The sequence below is a fragment of the Fukomys damarensis genome, unplaced genomic scaffold (genome assembly GCF_012274545.1).
Source record: "Fukomys damarensis isolate Sample0158 unplaced genomic scaffold, DMR_v1.0_HiC HiC_scaffold_16, whole genome shotgun sequence".
Lineage (NCBI taxonomy): Eukaryota > Metazoa > Chordata > Mammalia > Rodentia > Bathyergidae > Fukomys > Fukomys damarensis.
Window position 1 is genome coordinate 45,394,095 of NW_022900928.1, and position 23,652 is coordinate 45,417,746.

At 41.2% G+C, this 23,652-nt stretch overlaps 1 protein-coding gene across 2 annotated transcripts in view; it reads left to right on the forward strand.

Annotated features, from left to right (window-relative positions):
• Amotl1 (angiomotin like 1) overlaps window positions 1-23,652 on the forward strand; it is a 130,083-nt gene that overhangs the window by 55,812 nt on the left and 50,619 nt on the right. For both annotated transcript variants that reach the window (XM_010633655.2, XM_010633654.2), the window contains exons 4-6: window positions 14,719-15,010; window positions 22,181-22,325; window positions 23,509-23,598. In XM_010633655.2, the coding sequence (XP_010631957.1) occupies window positions 14,719-15,010; window positions 22,181-22,325; window positions 23,509-23,598 (527 nt within the window). The remainder of the gene's footprint in view (window positions 1-14,718; window positions 15,011-22,180; window positions 22,326-23,508; window positions 23,599-23,652) is intronic.

The window sequence follows — 23,652 nt, forward strand, 5'->3', positions numbered from 1 at the left end:
ACAGAAAGTGCTAGAGGAACAGAAAACTTGTAACTGAAGGGACAGGAGAGAGCTTCCCAAAGGAGATGATGTTTGAGTATGGCCTTGAGAGATTAATGAGAGTGGTAGCGTAGAGATGGAGTAGCAGAATGTCCTGTGCAGAGGGAAAGCCACTTCTTGAAACAAAAAGGCTGTGAAGATGTGTCTGGAATGAGGGGGAATAATGCAGAGCACAGGTGGGTTAGGGATGGTAAGATGTGGCAGAGGATGTGTTTGGACAAAGAAGTTGGTAAAGATGGGCATCATGCTAAGGAGTTTAGCATTTATCCATAAGCCATTGGGAAACATGATGGTTTCAAGTGGGAGCTCCGTGCTGGTGTTTAATAACTGACTTGAATGGCAGTGCAAGATGGATTAGAGGGGCTGATAGCTCTTCATAGGACCCTTCAGGGACTTGAGTAGTCCCAAGAGGAGTTGGGGAGAGTGACTGAAGCCTGGGGCAGTGGGAATGGAGGAACACTGTGTGTTGAGACGCGGGGAAATAGACTTGACAGGATCCTGTGATGGGTCAGATGTGAAAGCTAAGTAGCACGGCACTTGGAACAAGGCAACTAGAAATCCAGCTCTCAGGAGAGAAGTTGGAGTCACCAGTGTAGATGTTGTTTAGAGCTGGTGCAGGAAGAGCGTGAAGTATAAAAAGAAGATAGGTGGCCTCTGCTATTTTTGGATGTGTCATTCTCAGAAAGGGTTTATCTGTTTCTAAATTGAATGAGCAACGTTTCCTCATGCATCCCGGGCAGCTGGGTGCAGCGCAGGCCCTGGATGCACCCCTTCTGGTTAGGGAGTGACTAGAGCCCAGCAGATAGCACTGGCTGACCCAGCACTTACTCCCCAGGTTGATCCTGCAGTGGGGCTGAGAGGCAGTGCCCAACTGCAGCAGTCTGACCAACTCCTAGACCTCACATACACAGTGGTATGCTTTCTTCCTCCTGTGGTCATAATCTGAACACACTGGGAAATCCAAGACAGGGCCTGGAAGCTTGCTCTTCTTTTCTTTTTATAGTTCCTTAGGTCAAAGGAGAGATTTAAACTCAAATAGTATCAGATCACTACTATTGGCACAAAATGATACACTTTGCTCGTTTAAAACAACTTGTAGTGTTGTTCCAGAATCATATCAGTTTATGACAGTTTACCCTTTTCCCTGAACATTTCACTCAACCCCCGGAGCTTAATAGAGGATGAAAATCTTTCCAAATGAAGTCTTCTCTTTGTTGGTTTTTGTTAAATAACAGCATGTAAAGTGGGTGATTTCTGCTTTGCCAGCGGTAGGAGGTGTGACAGGAGGTGGAGAAATGCTCAGGAAGGAAACACTTCTGGGAGGTCTCCCCAGTTATTTGTGGAAAGAGTCATTTGTCTCAAAAGTTATGATGCTAGAAAGAAGAAAAAATGTTTGAGGGATTTGAGCTTATTGCTAAGGTCAGCAGCTGGATTGACAGGATGCATCAAAATGCCTGAGACCGCTTAACAGAAGGTCATGAAGGCTGGGCCCCAGAGCCATAAAGCTGCTTTGTGAGCCTGGCCAAGCTAGCCTGCATGGCTCCAGTGGCACAGCCCTTGGCTGGCTGGGTAAACAAAGTGGTATCCACGCTGCTCCATTTTAGACACCTTTAACATAGCTTGAAATCCCAATGTTAAGCCTATGTACTGTTTGACTTATTTGTGACCCAGGAGACAAGTAGGGCTCCTTTGAGTTTCACTGACACATTCTTTTGTGGTTAGAGGGTTGCCTGTTTAACTGGAGGTTTAGGAAACAGCAGGCTGTTGGGTACAGGCGTACTGTAGCATAGACTCCTGCACTAGGAGAGACCTCTGACTGAGGTACCAAATCCATCGCCTGCCTGGTGTTGCAGATGTGTGCTCAGTTGGTAAGGAATATTCAGTAATTTTGTCCAGTTCATTACGCTTGTGAGACTTGACTCCTTTTTGCATAAAGACAGAAAGGCCTGAAGAGACAGGTGATAGAATTTATGAGAAAAATAAGAATTTGAATTTCCTACCTGCATCCTGCCTGTCTGTTGCTTACAAAGTCTCTCACCTGCTCTGATGCACTAAAGATGGAGGTGCCTGGTGAATTGTAAACCATTTAGACTCCTTTATGGAAACCCCCTGGGAAAGGCTACTGACACAGACTCCATTGACTTGTAGCACCTTCCTTTGTAGTGGGTGAGCTAGTGTGAGCTGCCCATGGATGAAGGCTCTGGCTTTCCTCTAACTTCATCTTGCTTTTCCCTCAACCTGTAAGTGGAAATAGGTAGGAATGAGGGCAAGGTAGGGATTTGCTTGTTTCTATGGAAAATTGTTCTTTTCCACCAACCTCCATAGTGTTTGGATATTAATTCTGACTCACTTTATGGAAACAGAGCCCTTCCAGAGGTAGTTACTTGGCTTATACATTCTGTACTGTTGATGAAAAGAAATGCACACATGAATTCCAGTGGGTAATCTGGTTTTTATCAGAGCAGTTTGGAATATTAGTTGAGATGCCTGCTTGTTTTCCAAAGAAGTTGATCCATATTTTGAAATATTTGAAAACTAGAGGTGCAAAAATTTACTTTTTAATATCCTTTCCCAAAACAATTACTAACATTTTCCTTTATAAATTACTCTTTTCCACGTTACAATTATGAATTATATTCAGTTTAGTATCTTGAGCTATTTTTAGGTAGCATTGTCTCAGATTTTGGCCACAATCCTTTATACTTTTATACATTCATTTTATTAGCGTCTAATATTTTATAATGTGCATAATCTATACCATTTTCTTCCTAAATGATGTGATGAACATCATTATGCATATCAAATTTTCCACGCTTTGGCTTGCTTCTTTAGGAACCATTACTTAGAAATGAAATTATTGAGTACATTGTAGTGAGCATTTATTGGCTTCTGGTGCTAGATAACTTTGTAAAAACACTACAGTGCCTATTTTATTGTACTTTGACCAACATTAGTCATTATAATTACAAAAACTTTGCCAATTTGAAAGAGAAAAAGTATCGAGTCACTGTTTTAATTTGTAGTTACTAGCTAGGTTAATTTCTTTAGGCAGTATGTTTTACTAGGTAGACTTCTTTCATCTTGAAACTTGGCTGTTCATGTTTTTTGTGCATATGGGTTATGTACTTTAATGGATCCTTTATTAACTAAAACCTGTTTTCTCTAGCACTTGCTCCAATTTTCCATTTTCTAGAACTGTCTCCACCCTCAGCAGGTGAGAGTAGAGTGGTTTTGGTGGCAGTGATGGTAGCTGGAGGTCTTAACCTTCAACGCGTGCTCACTGGGTGTCAACACATTGTGTGGGTTATCTTCCTTAGTCTTTACAGCTGTAAGGGCTGAGTACTGCTAACATAGCCATTTTCACATATGATAAAAATGGAGTCCTAGAGAAAGGGGTAGGTTTATAATACTCAGATCACTACCACCAGCTCTGTGGTGTAGAAGCCAGGGTGCAAACCTGGAGTGCTTTGCAGTGTGAGGTGTGGTCGAAGAATATGGTGAATGTTTAAATTTTTAAAAATTATTGCAGTAAAAAACATATTGCTATTAATTTTCTTCTAAATACTCCACCTTGCTTTGAACACACTTGCCCCATCCTTATTGCCATTTTCTGAAGCAGTTCTGGAAGCTCTCTTCCATGTTTTTAGTTGAGCCTGGCTTCCTTGATGTCCTAAATAAATCAAAGCATTTATTGTTCAGTGTCATTTTGACTTTGCAGAGGGCAGGAGGTCTCTTGGTATGAGAGCCAGTGAATAATATGGATAAAGACATACCATAACGTTCTTATCTGACAAAAATTGCCATAAATGGGCTCGGTGGTGCTGCTGCCTGCCTCACAAGTGGAAGGTCCTGAGTTTGATCCCCAGTACCCCTCCTGAAAAAATTGCCATAAATGTTTTGAATTGATTCAGAACATGCAAAGAAACTCAAGAGGACTTCCAGAACTGCTTCCAAAAGTGGCAAGATGATGGGATAAGTGTGTTTGAAGCAAAGAAAGTATTTTAAGGGGGATTAACGGCAATGTGTTTTTTTACTGTAATAATTTTTATATTATTAGTTTAGATATTCTCTGTAGTTTTGGTGTGTTTTTCTTTTGGTGGTGGGGCTCAAACTCAGGACCTTGTGTTTGCATGGCAGGAATGGTGCCACTGAGCTAAATCCCCAGGCCCCCTGTAGTTTTTTTATCATACATGTATGTATACCTGCTGTGAGTTAAAAATAGGGTCATTTTACATGGCAGGGAAGTGCAGACTTGAGTTTTACCTGGCATCACTTACTTGGTGAATGCCTAATCAGATTTGTAGAATATATCACATGTGACATGCTGCCCACCATAGTGTTTTTTAGGATGATGGGACTACTGATTCAGTACTCCAGACCCCTGGAGGAAAGCCTTCCCCCTTTTTTCCTCCAGATATCCTGGAAGACTGCAGACAAATTTAACCTTGGTGGCAGCTGCGAGGGCTCAGCTTTCACCTGTCATTAGGTTTTTTCATTTGAAGGTGGAGACTGGAATCAGACTCATTTATTTATTTCTTTTGTAAGTCCTTGTCAAGTTAATTATCATAAACACGGGTTAACAGCCAGACTAACAGGCCAAAAAATGTTTAAAACAAGTAAGACAATTATGCCAAATTAGGATACACTTTTAGATGTATTGGCTATACTGATTATAATAGTTTTTTTTCCTATAGTCTTTTATTTTGCACTCTACTTATATATTGGATTTCTCCTATAAGTGAAACCGTGTGATATTTAAGCTTGTGGGTCTCATTTACTTCACTTAACATTATGATCTCAAAGGTACACCCATTATCCTACAAATGACTCAAGCTTGACCTTTATGGCAGAGTAAGACTCCATCATGTCTAAACCAAATTTTTTTTTATCCATTCATCTGTTGATGGACATATAGGCTGCTTTCAAGATTTAGCTATTATGAATTGTGCTGCTGTAAACATGGGAACGCATGTAGCTCTGTAATACTGTATCTTTAACTCTTTTGAGAAGATAGAGGGGGAATAGCTGGGTTAAATGGAATTTCTGTTTTTGGTTTTTTGAGGAATCTCCATACCAATTTCCATACCAGTTTACACTCCCACCAGCAGTGAAGATGGATTCCTTTTTCCCAGTAGCCTTTCTAGCTCTTGTTGATTACTTGATGATACCTGTTCTTTCTGGAGTGAGATGGACTATTACTGTTGTTTTAATTTGCATTTTTTGTATGACCCAATGATGATGAGCTTTATAAATGTATTTATTAGCCATTTGTACTTCTTCATCTGAGAAGTGTCTATTTCAGATCCCCATTTTTGATCAAGTCTTTAAATTTGAGAAGGCTACATTTTTTAGCTTTTTTGTGGGGGGAAAGGGTAATGCGGATCGAACTCAGGACCCTGTGGTTGCGAGGCAGGTGGTGGAACCACTGAGCCAAATCCCTGGCCTCATTTTTTAGTTTTTTTAATATATTGTAGATGTTAGTCCTTTGAGTAGTTGGCAAAAGATTTTTCCACTCTCTAGGTTGTCTTTTCACTCTGTTGGTTGTTTTCTTTGCTATGCAGAAGCTTTTTAATATGATGTGATTCCAGTTGTATTATCTCCTGTGCAGTCAAGGTTCTGTTCAAGTAACACTGCAGCAGGTGGACAGTCTAAAAACACATGTAGCAAAGTACAGATTACACCTTTCTTGAAGAAGGCAAGTGCCTTTGAACTTGAGCAAGTGTAAAGACATGCTAAATGGCAGGTCTCACTCCTGGTTGGCTCCACATTTGCTTTGTGCTGCATGATAAGAAAGAAGGTTTGGTGACCCCACCTTACTTTGAGTTAGAAGTGGCTGGAGAAGGGAGGAGAATTTGGAGAATGTATGTATCCTTCTTAAATGGTGAATTACTTCTTACCATTTTTACAGTCATGAAAACGAAGTGCTACATAGGATCGAAAGGTAAACCAGCTGTTGGATTAAAAACTGTGCACAGCCCTTCATGAAAATGAGGTCATGCAGTCTTATTTGAATTCCACTGTGTACATGTGTTTACAGTATTTAGGCTTAATTATAGTTGGATAAGCCAAGTAAAATGCCCTGTTTGTCCTGAGAAACTGTATTAGGAGAATTTCAAGAAGCTAGGGTCAACTTCAGGTTACTTTCCCAGGGTACTTGATGTTATTCCTGCTGAAAAACATTAAATGAGTGACTTCTAACAGAAAGTTATTTGTATCCACTGCATAGCAAAGATTTTGATCTTTGTTTACCCAAGTTGAATCTTAATGTAAATATCTATGAGACTTAAAGTGTCTGCTTGACCAAAAAAATTGAGGTGGAGAACTTCACTGGTTTGAACAAAGAAGATTCAAGAGGTGTAAATTCTTTCCTTCCTTCCTAACAGCAAATTACCTAAAGTTCTCAGAGCCTCAGTTTCCTTATCTGTAACTTGTTACAGCCAATTCTTTTTTTATAAAACTAACTGATATACTTCCTTATGTAGATAAAACATACTTTACAGAAAATTTAGAAAAATGCAGAACTCCTACCACCCTGCCCTCCCAAGAAACGGGAAATAATAATTACCATCAATCAGCAATAACCACTGTTATACACTCTGCTCACTCTATTGCTTTTTTAAAATTTTTATTTAATTTTACAAAATAATTGATTTTATTGGTTTTAGACATAATGATCATGTTCATCGTAGGGAATTTGTACCTGTACATGATATATCTTGATTCTTCTATTTTTCTCATTCCCTTCCCCTCCCTTCAACTCCTATTCCTCTCTTTACTTATAAAAGCTTTGTTTCCATTTTTTCTTTCTTTTCTCTTTTTTTCTTTTCCCCCTCATTTCTCCCTGGTTCCCCTTCCCATTTGAATGTTTTCTTCCTGTTTCACAATATCTATTATATATTTTGGTCCTTATTTACACTTTTGATTTCTCACACCAGAGAAACAATGCAATATTTACATTTATTTCACTTAAAAGTATGATCTCAAGGTGCATCCATCTACCTAGAAATGGCTCAAGTTTATCTTTTTTATGGCTGAGTAGTATTCTATTGTACCAAAAAGAAACCCACATCTTTTTATCCATTCATTGGTTAATGGATATTTAGGCTGTTTCCAAGATTTAGCTATTACAAACTAAGCTGTTATAAACACGGGTGTGCATATTTTATGTGGTATAATGCTTTTAATTCTCTGGGGAAGATACCAAGAAGGGGAATACCTGGGTCAAATGGAACCTGTAGTTTTAGTTTTTGAGGAATCTCCACACTGTTTCTGTAGTAGTTGTACCAGTCTCTATTCCCACCAACAGTAGAAAAGGGTTCCTTTTCCCCCACAGCGCCACCAGCACTTGTTATTGGTTGATTTCTTTGTAATAGCTATTCTGTCTGGAGTGATATGGGATCTCATTGTTGTTTTCATTTGCATCTCTTGAATGTTCAGTGATGTTGAACATTTTTTCATATATTTATTTGGCATTTGTACTTCTTCATCTGATATGTGTCTGTTCATTTTAATTGTCCATTTTTGGATTGAGTCTTTAAATTTGGAGGGGTATGATTCTTTTGAGTTCTTTATATAACAATCATAAATATATATGCCCCAAATACCTGTGCACCCAACTATACAAAACAAGTATTAATGATCATAAAAAAATCAAATAAGCACTAAAACAATTGTAATGTGGGACCTCAATACCTCAGTGTCACTAACAGACAGATAAACTAGACAAAGAAATCAAAAGGGAACTGTTAGAACTGAACCAAACCTGTGAACAAATGGATTTAGGAGATGTCTACAGAGTGTTCTGCCCCACAGCATCAGAATATGCATTCTTCTCAGCTGCACATGGGACTTTTTTTCAAAACAGACCCCATACTAGCTCATAAAATATATTGCTTTGAGTATCAGAAAATTTTAAGAAAATGCTGTACATAAATAGGTACTTTTACTGACTGAGAGGTTTTCAAATTTGGCCAAAAAGTCTTTTATTATTTTATCTCAGTTTTTAATTTTATTTTGTTTCTCTTTTCTGATTACTGAAATGACACTGCTAAATTTTTGTTTATGTTATCTATAGTACATGTGTATTAGGTAATGAATTTTTAAAAAGTAGCTATATATATTCATGTAGAAAATGTATAAAGAACAGAAAAATATGAAAACTGGAAAAGAAAGTCTATAATCTCATTACTGGAGACAGTCACTTTTACCTTTTAATAATACTTTTTTTCCAGCCTTCTTAATATGTGCTGTTTTTTACCCAGCAGAATCTGAGTAGGTGTCATGTGTTGAGAAGTCTTTAAAATTCATGCTCAGGGGTTTAATAAAAGCTTATTAAATTGAATTGTTAATACTGATAAACTGAAAAAAGTTTTTATTTCTACTTCTCTGCTCATAAGTTTGTATTGGAAAATATGTATTTAGTAGCTTTCTTTTTTTTCTTTTGTGAATGACTTGACTGCATCATTTTTTTATCCACTGATGTTTCTTTTCTTGTTATATTTTGCAGTTTTTGTCAGTAAGGCACATCATTTTTATTAAAGATTAGCCTGACTGAACCAACTGTAGAGAAATGCAGAGTTTCATATGCTGAGTACAACTTTTGGTCACTGTTCATGCCTGTTCCCGTGGGTCTGGCAACCACAGTGTGGGAAGAGTGAGGCTGTTGGCGACGTTGCTCAGTTGCTCACTGAATTTTGGTTTTGACCCTCTGATTGGCCTTTGTGCAGGGTGGGCTAGACCAGCCCTGCCCAGTGGAAAATATGACTCATGTGTGTAATATAAAATTTTCTAGCAGCTACTTTCTAAAAAAGCTAAAATAAACAGATGAAAATAATGTAAAAACATATTTTAGTTAATCCATTTAAAGACATTTTTAAAAAACATTGTAGTCAACCCATTACATCAAGAATATCATTTCAATGGGTAATGTAAAAAGTATTCGTGAGCTCTTTTACCTTTTAAATGACTTTTAAGATGGCTTTTTATTTTTTCCTTTTATTAGTATATGGTTGTGATATACATAATAGCCCATTCTTTTACTCTTTTTTTGTATTGTCTTTAAATTTTGATGGCTGTTTGACACAGAGCACATCTCAATTTGGACTGGCCGTATTTCAGGAGCTCACTGGCTCAGCTGGCTGCCGGTTTGGATAGCATAGGACAAGAAGGAATGAGAATCTGAGAGTACCCTGACCTGTCCTGTTTCTTCCCCGAAATTTGCCCTCGTTCAGCATTGCACTGTATTCTATGATTCACAAAGCACCCAGGATTCCTCACCGAGGCCTTAGGAATATGGACTGTGATTCCTAATCCAGACCTTTAGGAGAAGGAAGGGGGACCAAGGGTTGTAGCTTCTGGTCTTTCTAACACCCAGTAGTAGTGTGTGGTAATAACAAAGGATAATAATTATTCGGTGTTTGACTAAGACACAAGTGCAATGCTTTGTATGCATTATCTCATTTCTCACAGCTCTGTGAAATAGGTATTATTGTTGTCACCTTTTGAAGGTGAGGAGTAAGTTAAAAACTTGTCCATAGTTCAAGGCTAAAGTAACAGAACCAAAATTCAACCCCAGTGTAAAAGAAACAGATACCCTATGTTAACAAGCACTGCTGTTCCATGCCAACGTGGGAGACTCCCCGGTGTGGTGGAAGAATGTGAGTTCAAGTCTCATTTTTGTTTTGTACAGATGGTGAGGACTCTGGTTTGTTCTGTGAATCCCCTGAGCCTAAATTTGGATGCTTAGAGTATGTATGTGGAATGAGAGCAGTGAATGCTCAAGCATATGAGAATTAAATGACACAGACATAATGTAAAAGCATAAGCTTATATAAGTTTATTTATGAAGCCTTGTATGTAGAGAGGCACAAATGAACTGTTGCTTCGATGTTGTTTAGTTGACCTTGCTTCTCCAAACCAAATAAAACATTGTTCCAGTTTTGAGCTGCATTTGTTACTTCAAATATATGAGAAGGGCAGTGTCACCAGAGCTATGTTTTTATGCCGGTGTCTTCATAATTCCACATGCTACCTGTAGTGTCCAAAACAAATCTTAATAATGCAATGTTGAAGGCTTATCTGTTCTTTGAAAACCCATCAAGTGAATATGGTGCAGCTTACTTCCAGACTAGGGAACTAAGTCCATTGCCAAAAATTTCTCAGGTGCCAACTCAACATAAGTATAATTTGCTATTCTTAGAAAGCTTGCATGCTAATAATTAGGGAGAAAATACAACTCATGAATGAACTATTAAGTAATATTATATTTAAATAGAAATTCAAGAGGTGGGGATTTAGCTCAGTGGTTCTGCTGCCTGGCTCACAAGCACAAGGTCCTGAGTTTGATCCCCCATACCAAAAAAAAAAAAAATTCAGGATAACAAAAAATGTGGCATATGGGCAGTAGTAGATGGTTGTCAAGAGGGTGATTCAGGTCAAATTTTAAGTTCAGAGGAGGGAAATGGGTGAAGTTCTGAGAGTCAGCCTGTGCATAGATACTGATGCTGCAGGACTAGTCTGAGGCTATTTTGTCTCTTACATATCATTTTTAAAATCCTGTACGTCTTATTTTTCTGTAGAGAACTGTGGACTTCGGTGAAGAGCCTCTGGCAGCCCTGCTCAGATATATTTAAATAACTGATCATTTTGATGGCACTTAGAAAATAGTCACTTCCTTTAGTGTTCCAAGGTTTCTTTGGAAAGGAGTAGGTTTGACTTCTTGAAACTGTTTTCTCATGGAAATAGGGTTAATGTTGTCTTCCTGCGCTTTTGTGAAGGTTAAGCAGGGTGATGAAATGTACTCCCTGGTAGACAGGTCAGACCTTCAATAAATGTTATTGGCGTGTTTTCTATAGATGAGACACTAGCCTGTGAAAAGGTAATAACTTGATTGTAAGTCATAGTCCAAGAAAACCATTCAGAGGCAAGGCTGTTAGTCCTCGTGTTTACTCCAAGGTTGCTTGAACCAAAAAGTCCTAGTGCTATAGTTGGAGGGTTTGGATCATGGACTGAGTGGTGGCTCAGACTGGGCCACAGGTGTTAGGCATCCAGGAGCAGAGTCTGCCTTCCCTCCCTGCTTTCACCACTATTTACAGGAAAGCAGTGAGCTGCAAGTACTCTGGAGTTAGAGCGCCAGACTTGACTCTCCTTTAGGTTCCTGTATCTCTGTTTTATCTGTTTCTGTGTTTGGCAAGTTACTTCCTGTCCCTTGTTTGCCTTGTCTAAGTAGACAGTGATACCTATGTTATGAAGGTCAAAGTGATTTGATGCATGTAGCAGTGGATACTACAGTTACTGGAATGTAAAAATTGCTCTGTAAATATTACTCAGAAAAAAAAAATACTCATGACTGCCTCATGCTAGGCTTTGTTAGTAAGAGTTGTCGGATGCAATGATAATAATGGTGATAACAGTTAACATTTGTCCAATGCTTACTCCAGTCCAGACTTGATAACGTACTCCTTAGATCCTTTGACAGTCACATAAGATACGTGGAATTGGGGTCCCAGGAGACCAAGACACAGACTATCCAATAAGCTTGCTATCTGACTTCATGATCTAATAGGGGAAATAGACACATAAAAATAGACGATTATAGTGTAGAATTATGTTCACAAGCCCCTTCTCCATAAATGTTAACTCCCATCCCCTTTTTCCCTTTTCTTTTTGTTCCAAAAATGTGGCATTATCTTTGCAATCTGAGGATAAGTTGGTTCATAGCATTGGTGTGATTTTGTATGAAATTTCCCTGTTCATTCCTGAAATCCTTCTGCCTTGTATAGATATTCACATTCACTGACTGCTGATGAGCAGTGGGACAGGGGAGAAGCTTGTTCTCCTGCCTGCACACTGTCCATTGACATGTGGGGCTTGTTAGCAGGAATACATCACTGAGTTGTGAGGCTATTGCTGTCTGTCTGACCTCTGGCTTCTCATTCTGAAATAGCCTGTTCTTTTCTGTTTTCAAGCTTGGCAAACATGCTTTGTCTGCGATCTCACACCTCATTAAGGGTGTAGGGTGGCACAGGAAGCACTATCATTTGATCTCGCTCTGCCTCTCAGTTTTCTTTCTGATCGTTGCATACCAAGAAAAGAGGTCTGAGAATATGGGCCATCCATCACGGACCATAAAAGACTTCAAATCCTAGAGTTAAAATACATGTAGGAGGTAGAAGCCCCACCTTGAAACTCATGAGTTTGAGGCAGTCCTGACGTTTCTGTGAGCAGAGCTTCTAACCATGGCCTCCCAGGAGATCAGTCCCATTATCCCTCACCTTGGGGAAAGCGCACAGAGAATGCTCAGGAAGTGGAAAGAGGCCTCAGTCTTTGCATCTTTGCATGGAAAGCAGTGGTATCTGACATGTGATATTTGGACTCTTGTGACAGAAACCTCTTTTAATGAAAAAATACACTGTAGGAGTTAGCCAGCCTGCAGGAAGCACCAACTTAGTGACACATCTTTGTAGGAGTTCCTGTCACCTGGGGTGAAATCTGAGCAGTGTGAATGGGCCTCAGGAGACAGTTTACTCTTGTGATGAAGCCGAACCTCTTTGTACACATGGCATAGCACATATATTCACAGACACACACACACACACACATACTTCGGTGTGAATGAAGCCCAGACTCATCAAAATGCAAGAAACATTTCAGTCTAAAGGGGTGACGTAGTAGTGATGCAATAGTCAGTTCTCCCCAGACAACGTACTTTTCTGAAATCTGCGGACAGGTAGAAGGTGAAGCTTGCTTATGGAAGGAAGAAGGGCTTTGAGTCGATTCTTTTCTGTGCCCAGGGAATGTAGTTGTGAATTACTTTACAGTAAAATAGAAGGAGCTCCAAGTCTGAAGGCTGAAAGAAACCTGTTTGGGAAGCATCTCGTGAGCCAGGTGGAATACTCTGCGCTAGTTACCAAGTGAGGCCTGAGATGAGTTACGGTAGTCGGATCTGCTGGGTTTGTTCTACGGCCATCTTTATAAAGGTGAGAGTGAGGGAGAACCCTGTCAAATTTTCTTTTCCCGTTTGGCATTTAGCCGCTGTGATCTGGCATTTTGAGACACCCTGGCTGTGAGAAATACTTACAAAATGAGAACTGACAGGGTCCAAAAGTCTTCTGGCAAATATACTTAAAAGGAAAATATAAGGCCAGGCAACCTTCTGGTAAAAATGGGTAGTACTGAAAGCTTTGGCTATGGTCGGCCAGGAATTAGGAGGCTAATACATGAACTGTCACAGATTAGAAGGAGCAGAACCTCCAGAGGACTCTGCCCTCTGGCACGGAATGCTAGTGGTGTTTGTGTAACTGCTCATTCTTACACCTCACCTCCATTTCACAAATGGAGACCAGAGGTGGAGGAAGTCAACAAGAAAACCAATTTCTCATCTCTGCAGAAGAGAGAACTGTGGTTGGAGAGCTAGATGTCAACACTATGTTTGCTCTTTATACCTATACCTATACCTATAAAAGTTAACCTTGGCCTAGGTTGAAAAAATACAGGGATTTTTAAGAAGCAGTTTAACAGAATAGTGAGAAGGAAATTGCTAGAGAATGGAGACAGGAGGTAGAAATTCATGCTTTCATATACAAAGGAAAAGAACTGGAATTTGAGCCATCAAGGAGTACCTCTGTATGTTCTTCCTAACATCACTAAAGTCGGACTCAAAATGAAAACAAAACACAAATCAGTTTCTTTCCCAGACTTTCCTATTTTTCCTAATTGATACACATATCCATTTGCACAGAGTCCAAAGTCCAGGAGTATTTTTGTGTTTTCTTCACATCCTCCTCCCTGTCCTAGACCCTCAGTTGTTTCTCTTCTTGCTTCCACCTGTGAGCCCTTGTTAGTCTCACCTGGTCCTCCTCTCTGGGCCTTGCGTGTCTCTCTGTTCTTGCCACCATGCACTGTGACCTCTGCACACCACTCCTAGCAAAGTCAGATCCTCCATTCGACTTTGTACGCTCTGAGGGGAGTCTGGCCTTGGCTCATGAGGGTCCCTGCCCATCTCTTTTTGTCCTGCACTCCTGGTTACTGGATGTGCTTTCCTTTGGCTTGCTCTCTTCCCCTTGCCCATGCCAGGGTGATTTTTGCCATGGGTCCTATCCCCTAGCTGATGCCTTACCTGGTGTACTCCTTTCCCCCACTTCTTTACCCCTTCATCTAAACCCCTGGTTCCTTCTTGTCTGTCAAATCTTTGCCTCTCCAAGATTCTTTCCCTGTCCTTTCAATTAGAAGTAGCTACTCATCATTCCGTTCTTTGGAGAGTACTCATTGCATTTTTATACTTGGCTTTGTTTTATTGTTTGCTGGTTTGCCTGTCTCTTTCTTCTAGAATGTCGGCTTCTGAGAGCAGGGACCTGGTCTTTGTTGCTTGCCTGCCTCCCCAATAGCGAACATAGTGAAGACCTATGGAATGAGTGACCAAACCTGCTGCTCGGCTGATTATTGTTCTTTTTTTTTTTTTCTTCTTCTTTTTACCAGGGATCGAACTTGGGTCCTTATGCTTGTGAGGCAGGCACCAGAACCACTGAGCTAAATCCCTGGCCCTCAGCTGATTAATGAAAAGCTCATTGGTGACCTTACCATGGAAGTCACTGTCAATGCATACATATATTGGTGGGGCTTCCTTCCTTCCTGCGACTACTTCCCCCGTGGTCTGATCGTTGGTCTTCTGTTTCCTTGCAGCCGCCCATGCCAACTTCCATTCCCGTCAACAGTGCAGCAGCACAGCCCCATGTCCTCACAGACCTCCTCCATCAGCGGGCCACTGCACTCTGTCTCCTTGCCACTTCCACTTCCGATGACCCTGGCGACTCAACAGCTCCCTCCAGCGGCCTCCCCTAGCCAGCAGCTTGGTCCGGATGCCTTTGCAATTGTGGAGCGAGCCCAGCAAATGGTGGAGATACTAACAGAGGAGAACCGGGCGCTTCATCAGGAACTGCAGGGCTACTATGACAATGCCGACAAGCTTCACAAGGTATATGACTACCTGATGCGAGGGATGGAGAAGCTGTTCTGGAAGGAAAGAATTCTTTGCCTGTTCATGGTGCAGATTCACTGACTCACTCACTGGTCAGTGTTTAAAGAGGCCCCTTTCTATGCTAGACAGTATAAGGGTTTAGAGAGATAAAAGTAAATTATGACCCAGGGCCTGCACTGGAGAGGCTTGCATCCAGAGTTGTGTAAGCTAGTGCCTGCAAGGAGAGTGTGCAGGGATTCTAACAGGCACAGGGGAGGTGTCTTGACCAGGGATGTAGGAGCTAAGTAGGACTTCCGCAGGTGGACAGGTGTGGAAGAGGGAACAGGATAACACGGAGGAATGAATTGTGAGAGATCAGTTTTAAATGTTACTCTCAGGAACCCTGGGCTTGCCATGTCATCTCATTAGCTGTTCACTGCAAAAAGCAGCAGTGACTCAACACTGGAGGTCAAAAGTACGGGTTATTGCATATCTTCCTCCTGATTGCCATTTTTCTGGTGGAGAGTGCTGAGTAATCCAGCCCACATGGCTACAATGGCGATATCAGAATGTGCAGCTGCCCTTGTCCTTAGAGCTTTATGCTAAGATCCAGAGTCCTGAGAGACAGGAACCTTGGGTTTCGTTTCTGTGGCAAAGAGGCATATAGTGGTGATCTTATGAGTCTAAATGCCTGACTCTGTCTCAAGAGGCTTTCTTAAGGAGAAAGGATAGGAATATAAACCCTACCTGACTACAAGAGCATTCATTGTCCCTTTGGCTTCATGTGGCCATTGATGATTTTGGCTGGGTGATTTCCTATTCATTATTTAGTATTAATTTCACAGGTAAAGCTGGTCCTTTCATTCGTCAGGGTTTGGGCATTGCAGCCCCCTTTCCATTCCCAGCAACTGGCAGTAACATGCTGGGGGCGGTAGACCTGATGGTGAGAATGTTCTCAGACAGGATCTGCCCTAGCACGTTTGTGGAGAACTTCCACTGAAAAGGTCTGGAGCTTCCTGAGTCAAGACCAGACTTGCCTCTGGCTGCCTTTATTACAGGGGGAAAATGAGAGCTAGAAAAAGACAGGGATGCCTGAAGACTGCACCCCCATTCCCACCCACATGTGAATCCTTGGAAATTGGGAAACAGCCATTATGTCTCGTGGTCCTTGGCCTGTAAGTGGCTTCTCAGGCCCCAGCTTGCCTCTGACCCTTTCAGGAAAGCCTTATATAACCTGAGAATTGGGAAGAACCAACTCAGCACTTCTGGGAAACCAGTATTTCTTCCCTCTAATGAAGCTCCAGAGTAGATATGTCCAAGAGCACTGTAGACACATCTGAGAGCAGAGTTTGATGCTGGATCTCAGCCACGTGTGGTGGGGTAGACTGAGGAAAGGGAATCACCTATTCAAAGCCAGTCTAGACATCTTAGTGAGATCATACCTAAAAAAAAAAAAAAAAAAAATGATCATTGACTTCTTTTTTTTTTCGGCTTTAATTGAGTTTATTGGTACATTTTAGGGATACAGTACAGTTACATTCATTGTTGGGATCTTGTACCTCTACATGACAAGTCTTGATTCTCATTTTTTCCCCTTACCCCTGCCCTCCCTTCACCCCCTCCCCCTCCCCATCTACAAACACTTTATTTCCATCTTTTCATTATCTCACATTTTTCCTTTTCCCTTATTACCCTTCCCCTACCCATCCCACCTTCCCTACACCTTCAGCTCCTTTCTTCCCATTTCTAAATGTCAGTAATCTTATTAGGATCTTCTGTATTATTACAGATTATTCACACCAGAGAGACTATTTGGTATTTACATGTGTGCCTTATTTATTTCACTTAGGAGTATATCTTCAATATGTATCCATTTTCCTATGAATGAATCTATTTTCTTGTTCATTATGGCTAATATTCCATTTTATAGAAAAACCACATCTTCTTTATCCAGTTTGCAACGGATGGGCAAATGGGCTGTTTCCAAGTTTTAGCTATTACAAACTGTGCCGCTATAAACATGGGTGCACATGCTTCTCTGTGATATGATTCTTTTAGTTCTTTTGGAAAGATACCCAGAAGAGGGATGGCTGGGTCAAATGGAACTTCTTAATATATACTTTTCATTGGCTAGTAATTTCTTGCCTTTGATGCACACTTCTTTTTTGAAAAACAAAATCACTCAGTCTGCCAACACATCTATTTCTCTGCACAGTGGATGATTCTTAGAATTTGTGGTCAAAGGATTTAGATGACTTCTGAAAATGGAGACAAATGGAAAGCTGTTTTTTTTTTCCTGGAACCCAAAATTCCTTCATTCCCTGAATATTGTAAACAGTTCATAAATACTACATTCTATAGATCTATCATATGTCAAGCCAAAATGGTCAATTTAAAAGCTCAAATTTTGTTAGATTCTTGGCATACTCATCATTAGTTCTGTGGCTGTTCTCAGCATCTAGGATTGAGACATAGAATTGCTGCATGAAATTGGTGGTGTATTATTTCATGATTTGTGTTCCCAAGGCCATCCTTGTCCCTTAACTTCCCTTACCATCAGCCGCACTGCTCAGTTCTTAACATTTGCTTAAGCCCTAAGTCTGAGGCAAGCAGGGTCAGATGAGGCAATGACTTTGCTTCTTAATGATGATATCTGCTAGTTTCAGGCATGGATTTACACCCTGCTCTTGGTGGGCCCACAGCACCATTCTGTAGGATGTGACCATGCGGTGCCTGTACTCCATACCATCTGCGATCCTCACAGCACTGGGAGACACTGGCCCTCACAGAGATTCTTTTTAAGAGCAGAAGAAATATAGATGAAATTTTAATTGCAGACCTAACCTATGCATATTGTGCTGGGAACATAACAGAAGAGAATGACTAAATTCAGACATTGCTAAAATCCAACCTAGTTAAGGAGGCCTTGTTTCCAAAGGGGCACAAAGTAATGGTTATTGTTGTTAGTATTGGAATGATGATTGAGAACCCCCTGAAAGATTTGTTGCTTTTGGCTTCTCGTTTTGCTTCTCTTTCTTCCTAGTTGCCCTAAAATTTAATTAATAGGCAGAGCTTCCACCAGGACCAGACTGTGGGCTGCTAAGTGGTTGGCCTCGGAAGCCACCAGAGGTATAGATGGACACTGGGAAGGGAAAGGCTGAGCATTTACAGTTACTACAGCCTTTGGTTGTTTGTGAGCAAAACAAAGGTGGCTTTGATTGGGCAGTCTGTGGTGTGGACGACAGACCTTTCTTTGGTCCTGGGTGTCCCTGAGCTGTGGAGGTGACGGTGCCTAGGGAAGAAGTCCCACACTCAGAGCCTGGGACAGCTGAGATTTTCCTGGGGCCCTCTTTGTTCACTTGCTTCGTGACAGTGGCACCAGTGAAAGCTGTGCAGAGCTTTCTGCTCTGCTTGCAGTTGTGTTTCTGGGGACACTGAATGCTTCTCTAAGGTCGCAGCCCGAGACCTCCCTGCAGCTGGGCTGGAGGGAGGATGGGGGCACTAAAGGGAAACTTGGTCTTCCCTCTGTGTACCAAATTCAGTGTAAAGAGCCTTCATGGTTTCATATCAAAGCCGGCTGTTTGTCTTTCCCTTCTGTGACAAATGTCAGAGACCTCCTCATGTCTGGACATGACGGTTCTGAAGAAGAAGGTGTGGCTCCTGCTCTGAAGGAGTGTACAATCAGAAAGAAAAGAGGGCCGGGGACTGAGCTCAGTGCGCCTACCTGGCAGTCACAAGGTCCTGAATCTGATTCCCAGTACCAAACAACAACAGCACCAAAAAGAAATAAAAGAGCTTCAGATTTAAAGTTCTTAATGTAGGTCTGCTCTGACTCTCCACCTTTTAGAAATCCTTGTTTTGTGTCCCAGAAAGGAGGCTGTTTATTTTTCACTTGAATATTTCCAGAGAAGAGAAGCTCATTAGTGGGTGTACTATACTTCGGGAAAATATAATTGGGAAAGTCTTCCTCATGTAGAATCAAAGTTTGTTCTCCTTAATTTCCCATATTTAGTCACAGCTCTGTTCTGTGCCACACACTGAAGGATACTAATCTTTTATCACCGCTACAGCTCTCATTTTGTACAGGGAATACCGAAGTACATAGCCATGTGCTGGTGCTTGGTCATTTTGTCCTTTGATATAGTAAAATTGCTGTTGTAGGGGCCCCGGAGTTTGTTCCCACTTTGTGCAGAAGGAAATTCTTTCCATGGAAGGAAAGAATCCACGATCAGGTACAGTTTGTCAGAACCCATGTCTGTTAAAGATTAATTAGTCAGTATTTTGGTCCTGGGCAGGGTCCAGTTTTAGGGCAGGGAGGGCTATTTCTGCCATGGAGGAGGGAACAGTCAAATCAAAGACACAAAATACATGTGCACTTCAGGATTCCAGTGAGATAAATACAACAGATAAAAATAATGTGAACTCATTCCCTGGGAAGATTTCTGAGGGTATGTGGTTCAGGAGGGCTCACAGGGGAACTGGACCTGCAGACTGAGCACCCTCTCAAGGCGGCACCTCGTGCCATGGCCTATGGTACCTTCAACCACCTTAGTGATGAGATTCCCTGTGGCCTTGAAGGAAACTGTCCCTGTGCCATGCCCATCTGTCTGAAAATAAAGACCCCGTTTTGTGGGTAAAATTAGCATAGAAATGTTATTTGTTTGGCAACCGCCTCTTTTGAAAACAAAATTAAAAGGAAGAAACATTATTTGCGGTAGCTCTGTGAATGGGGTTCAGGACATGCTGTTCTCTGTGCACATTACCAACAATTCATGGTATCTGTAGAAGAAACACAAAGGCCTAGTTGAAATGAGGGGTACATGGAAAGCTCTAGTATCAGGAGCCCTTAGGAAAATAATGTAAAGGAAGAGGAGTCTTGGTATCTGGGTTCCACCACTAGTCGCTGCCACCAAGCAGAAGCCTCTTCATTGCTCTTCAGCCTTTTCTTTGCCTTCTTCCCACCCTGTGTTGGCTCCCTTGCAACCTCTGAGGGCACTGACCTTGACTTTGCCTCTGTAAGTCTTTGTTTTTCCAATACCTAAGACATGGCTGCTTTTGCTTTCTCTGTGTTTTGCCCTAACCCTCCCTCCACGTGAATGCACCCTGTCCTTGGCCTTCTGATCATCTGATGATGTCCCTAAATGGTCTCTTACTTTTGTACTGTCCACCATCCATTGACTGATGACACTACAGCTGCTAATTAGAACTCTTCAGTGCTGGGTTCTGGTATCAATAAAGAAACACTGGTGTTCTTTCTCTGGTAAACCTGCTTCTCATACAGTTGTTTATCTTGGTTAAGTCACAGTACCCTATCCTCTGAGCTATAAATGTCTATGTTGTCCTTGATTTCTTTCTCCCCTACTATCTTGACCCATGTGCCAAGAATTAGCTTCTTTTTCTAATGAATTAATTTTATTTCATTTTAACTCAAGTTTTGTTTTGTTTTGAGACAGGATCTTGCTGTGTAGTTCAGGCTGGCCTTGAACTTTTGGCAGTCCTCCTGCCTCTGCCTCCTGAGTGTTTCCAGGCATGCACCACCATGCCCAGAAAGAATTAGCCTTTTAGCTGGGCTCCTTTTCTCCCGCCTCCTCTACTGCCAACCTCCAAGTCCACCCCAACCTCTATGAGACTTGGAGCTCACCCTTCTCCAATCCTTTCCATCCCTACAATTGCCCCTTGCCTGTAAACTTAAAGTCCTTCCCTCCACCCTGGATCCTGCCACTTCTGCTCTCTCCCTGGACTCTAGTGACTGGACTTCTGCTTAGAATGACAAAGCCCTTGGGTCTTTCTCCTCTGACTGGCAAATTCTCCTTTGTTGTTTAATATTTATTTGAAATGCCATTTTCTCTGAAGCCTTTTGAAAAGAAATCCCTTTTCTCCTCTGGAAAATTCTCTTATCTCTAGGCTATCATAACCCTGCAGTACCATACCCCTATTACACTGCATGGTAGAAGTGCACAGTCCAGGCATGTGCCAGCTTAGACTGAGAGCTCCTAAAGGCTAGGGATTGTCTTACTTATTTCTGCATCCCTGGACCCAGAAGAAACTGCACATTATAAGCAAGTAATGAATATTTGTTAGTATATATGTTATTTATTATAGGAGTATTGGAAGGGACTATCTGATCTAGGCAACCAGAATTCAGAGAAAAGGTTACCTTGCTTCTGCTGACATCATGTTCCTGTCAAGGGACTAAAAACACGGCTCTGGTCTCCTCCCATTCTGACTTAGCAGCAACCCACCAAGTTTCCATCCATGCTTCCCAATCCTTACCTTTGTTCCTGGATTATGTTATGCAATAACAAAGTGGATTTATTGATATACACTTCAAATACATTAATTTTTTCTAACAGTTCTAACTACTTATTATAGATTCATATGTGTCTCAGGTTAAAAGCTCCCCTGTTCTCAATGTAGTGAAATACCAAAAAAAAAAAAAAGAAGAAGAAAAGAAATGAGTTTTAATCCAGCAGTATCTCTCATTTCCTGCATATAAAGAGGTTTCCTGTGGTACATTGGTTTTCACATAGGTACAAGTCTATTAGTCCTTAGTATATGTAATTGGATAGGCAAGGGGTAAAACTGCTCAGTCACAAGGAGATAGGTAGGAGGGTCTCTGCAAGAGCACTGTGCTTAGATTCTGGAAGTTTGGGTTTTAGTTATAGTGCTTTAGTTGTTCTGTGCTTTAATATTTTCCTTGTGTTAAATGGAATTCATGATAATAGTTACAAATGGCCATACAAAATATTTGAGGCTGGGCCAGGGATTTAGCTCCGTGGTGCTGCTGCCTGCCTCGCAAATGTAAGGGCCTGAGTTTGATCCCTGATACAAATATATATATATATATATGTATATATATATACACACATATATATATGTATGTATGTATATATGTATGTATGTGTGTATATATGTATGTATGTATGTATACACACACACACACACACACACACACACACACACATATGGCTTAGCTTGTGTTTTGATTCACCCCTTACCCTTACTGATAATGGTACAGGGGGAGTTTTGCCTGGACAGGCTTATGAACCTATTATTTATAGAATTCTAATGCAGCCCTTAGCGGGCAAAAGTTGGAGTGGAACTGATTCCACAATTTCGAATGTTACCAAATCTGTGTTACTAAGATGCTGGCGTGAATGTCACACTAGTGCCGTTTCTTTCTTATAGTTTGAAAAAGAACTTCAGAGAATTTCAGAAGCTTATGAGAGTCTGGTCAAGTCCACCACCAAGCGAGAGTCACTGGACAAGGCAATGCGAAACAAACTAGAAGGGGAGATCAGACGACTTCACGATTTCAACAGAGACCTCCGAGGCAAGTTCTCCTCTTGTCTTTACACTGACCAGGTGCTGATAGCTCAGTTCAGGGCCAGACTGATTTGCCACACATGCCAAACTTCCTGTGTTAGATTTTCTTTAAATTCCAGCCATCTGGCAGGGGGAGGTGTCCAAAGAACAGGATTGTTCTCTCTGGTCTTGTGGGTAGTAGGGAACAGCATGGGGCCTTAGAAGTGACAATCTGCATGCAGGAGGCTGGGAAGGGAAGGGACTGTGTAGCTCCCTGAGTTCTTTTAAAATACTCAGCACTAGCTCATGACTGTGTGGATGAAAGTGTTGAAAAAGGACCAGAGCTAGCTGCACACCCCCTTGCCCAGCAGGCTGAGTCACTTGTTAACATTCCTTGGAAGCTAGCACCTGGTTTTCCAGGTGTAACATATATTCTTCCTGGAGAAATGAAAGCCCACAGATATGAAGAGAGTAGATATATCTCCTTGAAAGATCCGAGCCGCCTGCTGTGGAACCTGGGCCACCTCTGGTGTGCATGATGGCTTAAAACATGAAATTTCACCTCACTTTCAGTCAGTCAGGCCACTCTTCAGTCAACTTGTATGCCCAAACACTCTGTTTATTTGTGGTCCCCATTAGCTAGACACTACTTTTTCCTCTTCCTATAAGCCCTTTTGTTTTGAATATCTTATTTATCCTGAAATACTCGGTGAGCCAGATTATTTAATTGGATAAATGAAGATATATCAAGTGGTTTGAACAAACAGAACTTCCTGTGTACCATCTTCCTAGGCCATTTTGATCTTTTCTGGTATTTGTTATTTTTATTTATTTTTGATACTGAGATTCAATTAGCAGTCGCTGACTAAAATGTAGGGCTGATGGTCAGGGCTGCACTAGGGCTGGGATTCAGGTTATGAAGATTTTGGGAAAACATCGAATCAGAGGTTTGTGGCCTTTGAAGGAGGAAGCAGCTACCTGATGCTAATGCATATGTTTTGGATTACTGCATAAAGACACAGGGCAGCACCTGAAGCCCTTTCTTTTGATATTTGGGAACACAGTTATAATAGTTTCTCCCCAGAAATTGTTCATTTTGGGGCTTCTGACTGAGCATTTCTCCATACCCTTTGGCATCACTTTGTTTCACCATTGGATGTTGACTTAAATCCATATGCACTTATTTTAAATCACTTCCTGTTTATTCATAGATCGACTAGAGACAGCCAACAGACAGCTGTGCAGCAGAGAATACCAGGGGCATGAAGACGAAGCTGCAGAAGGTCATTATGCTTCCCAGAGTGAGTCTCTACGTTTATTTACCCCAAAGCTGGATTTTTTTTTTTTTTTTTTTT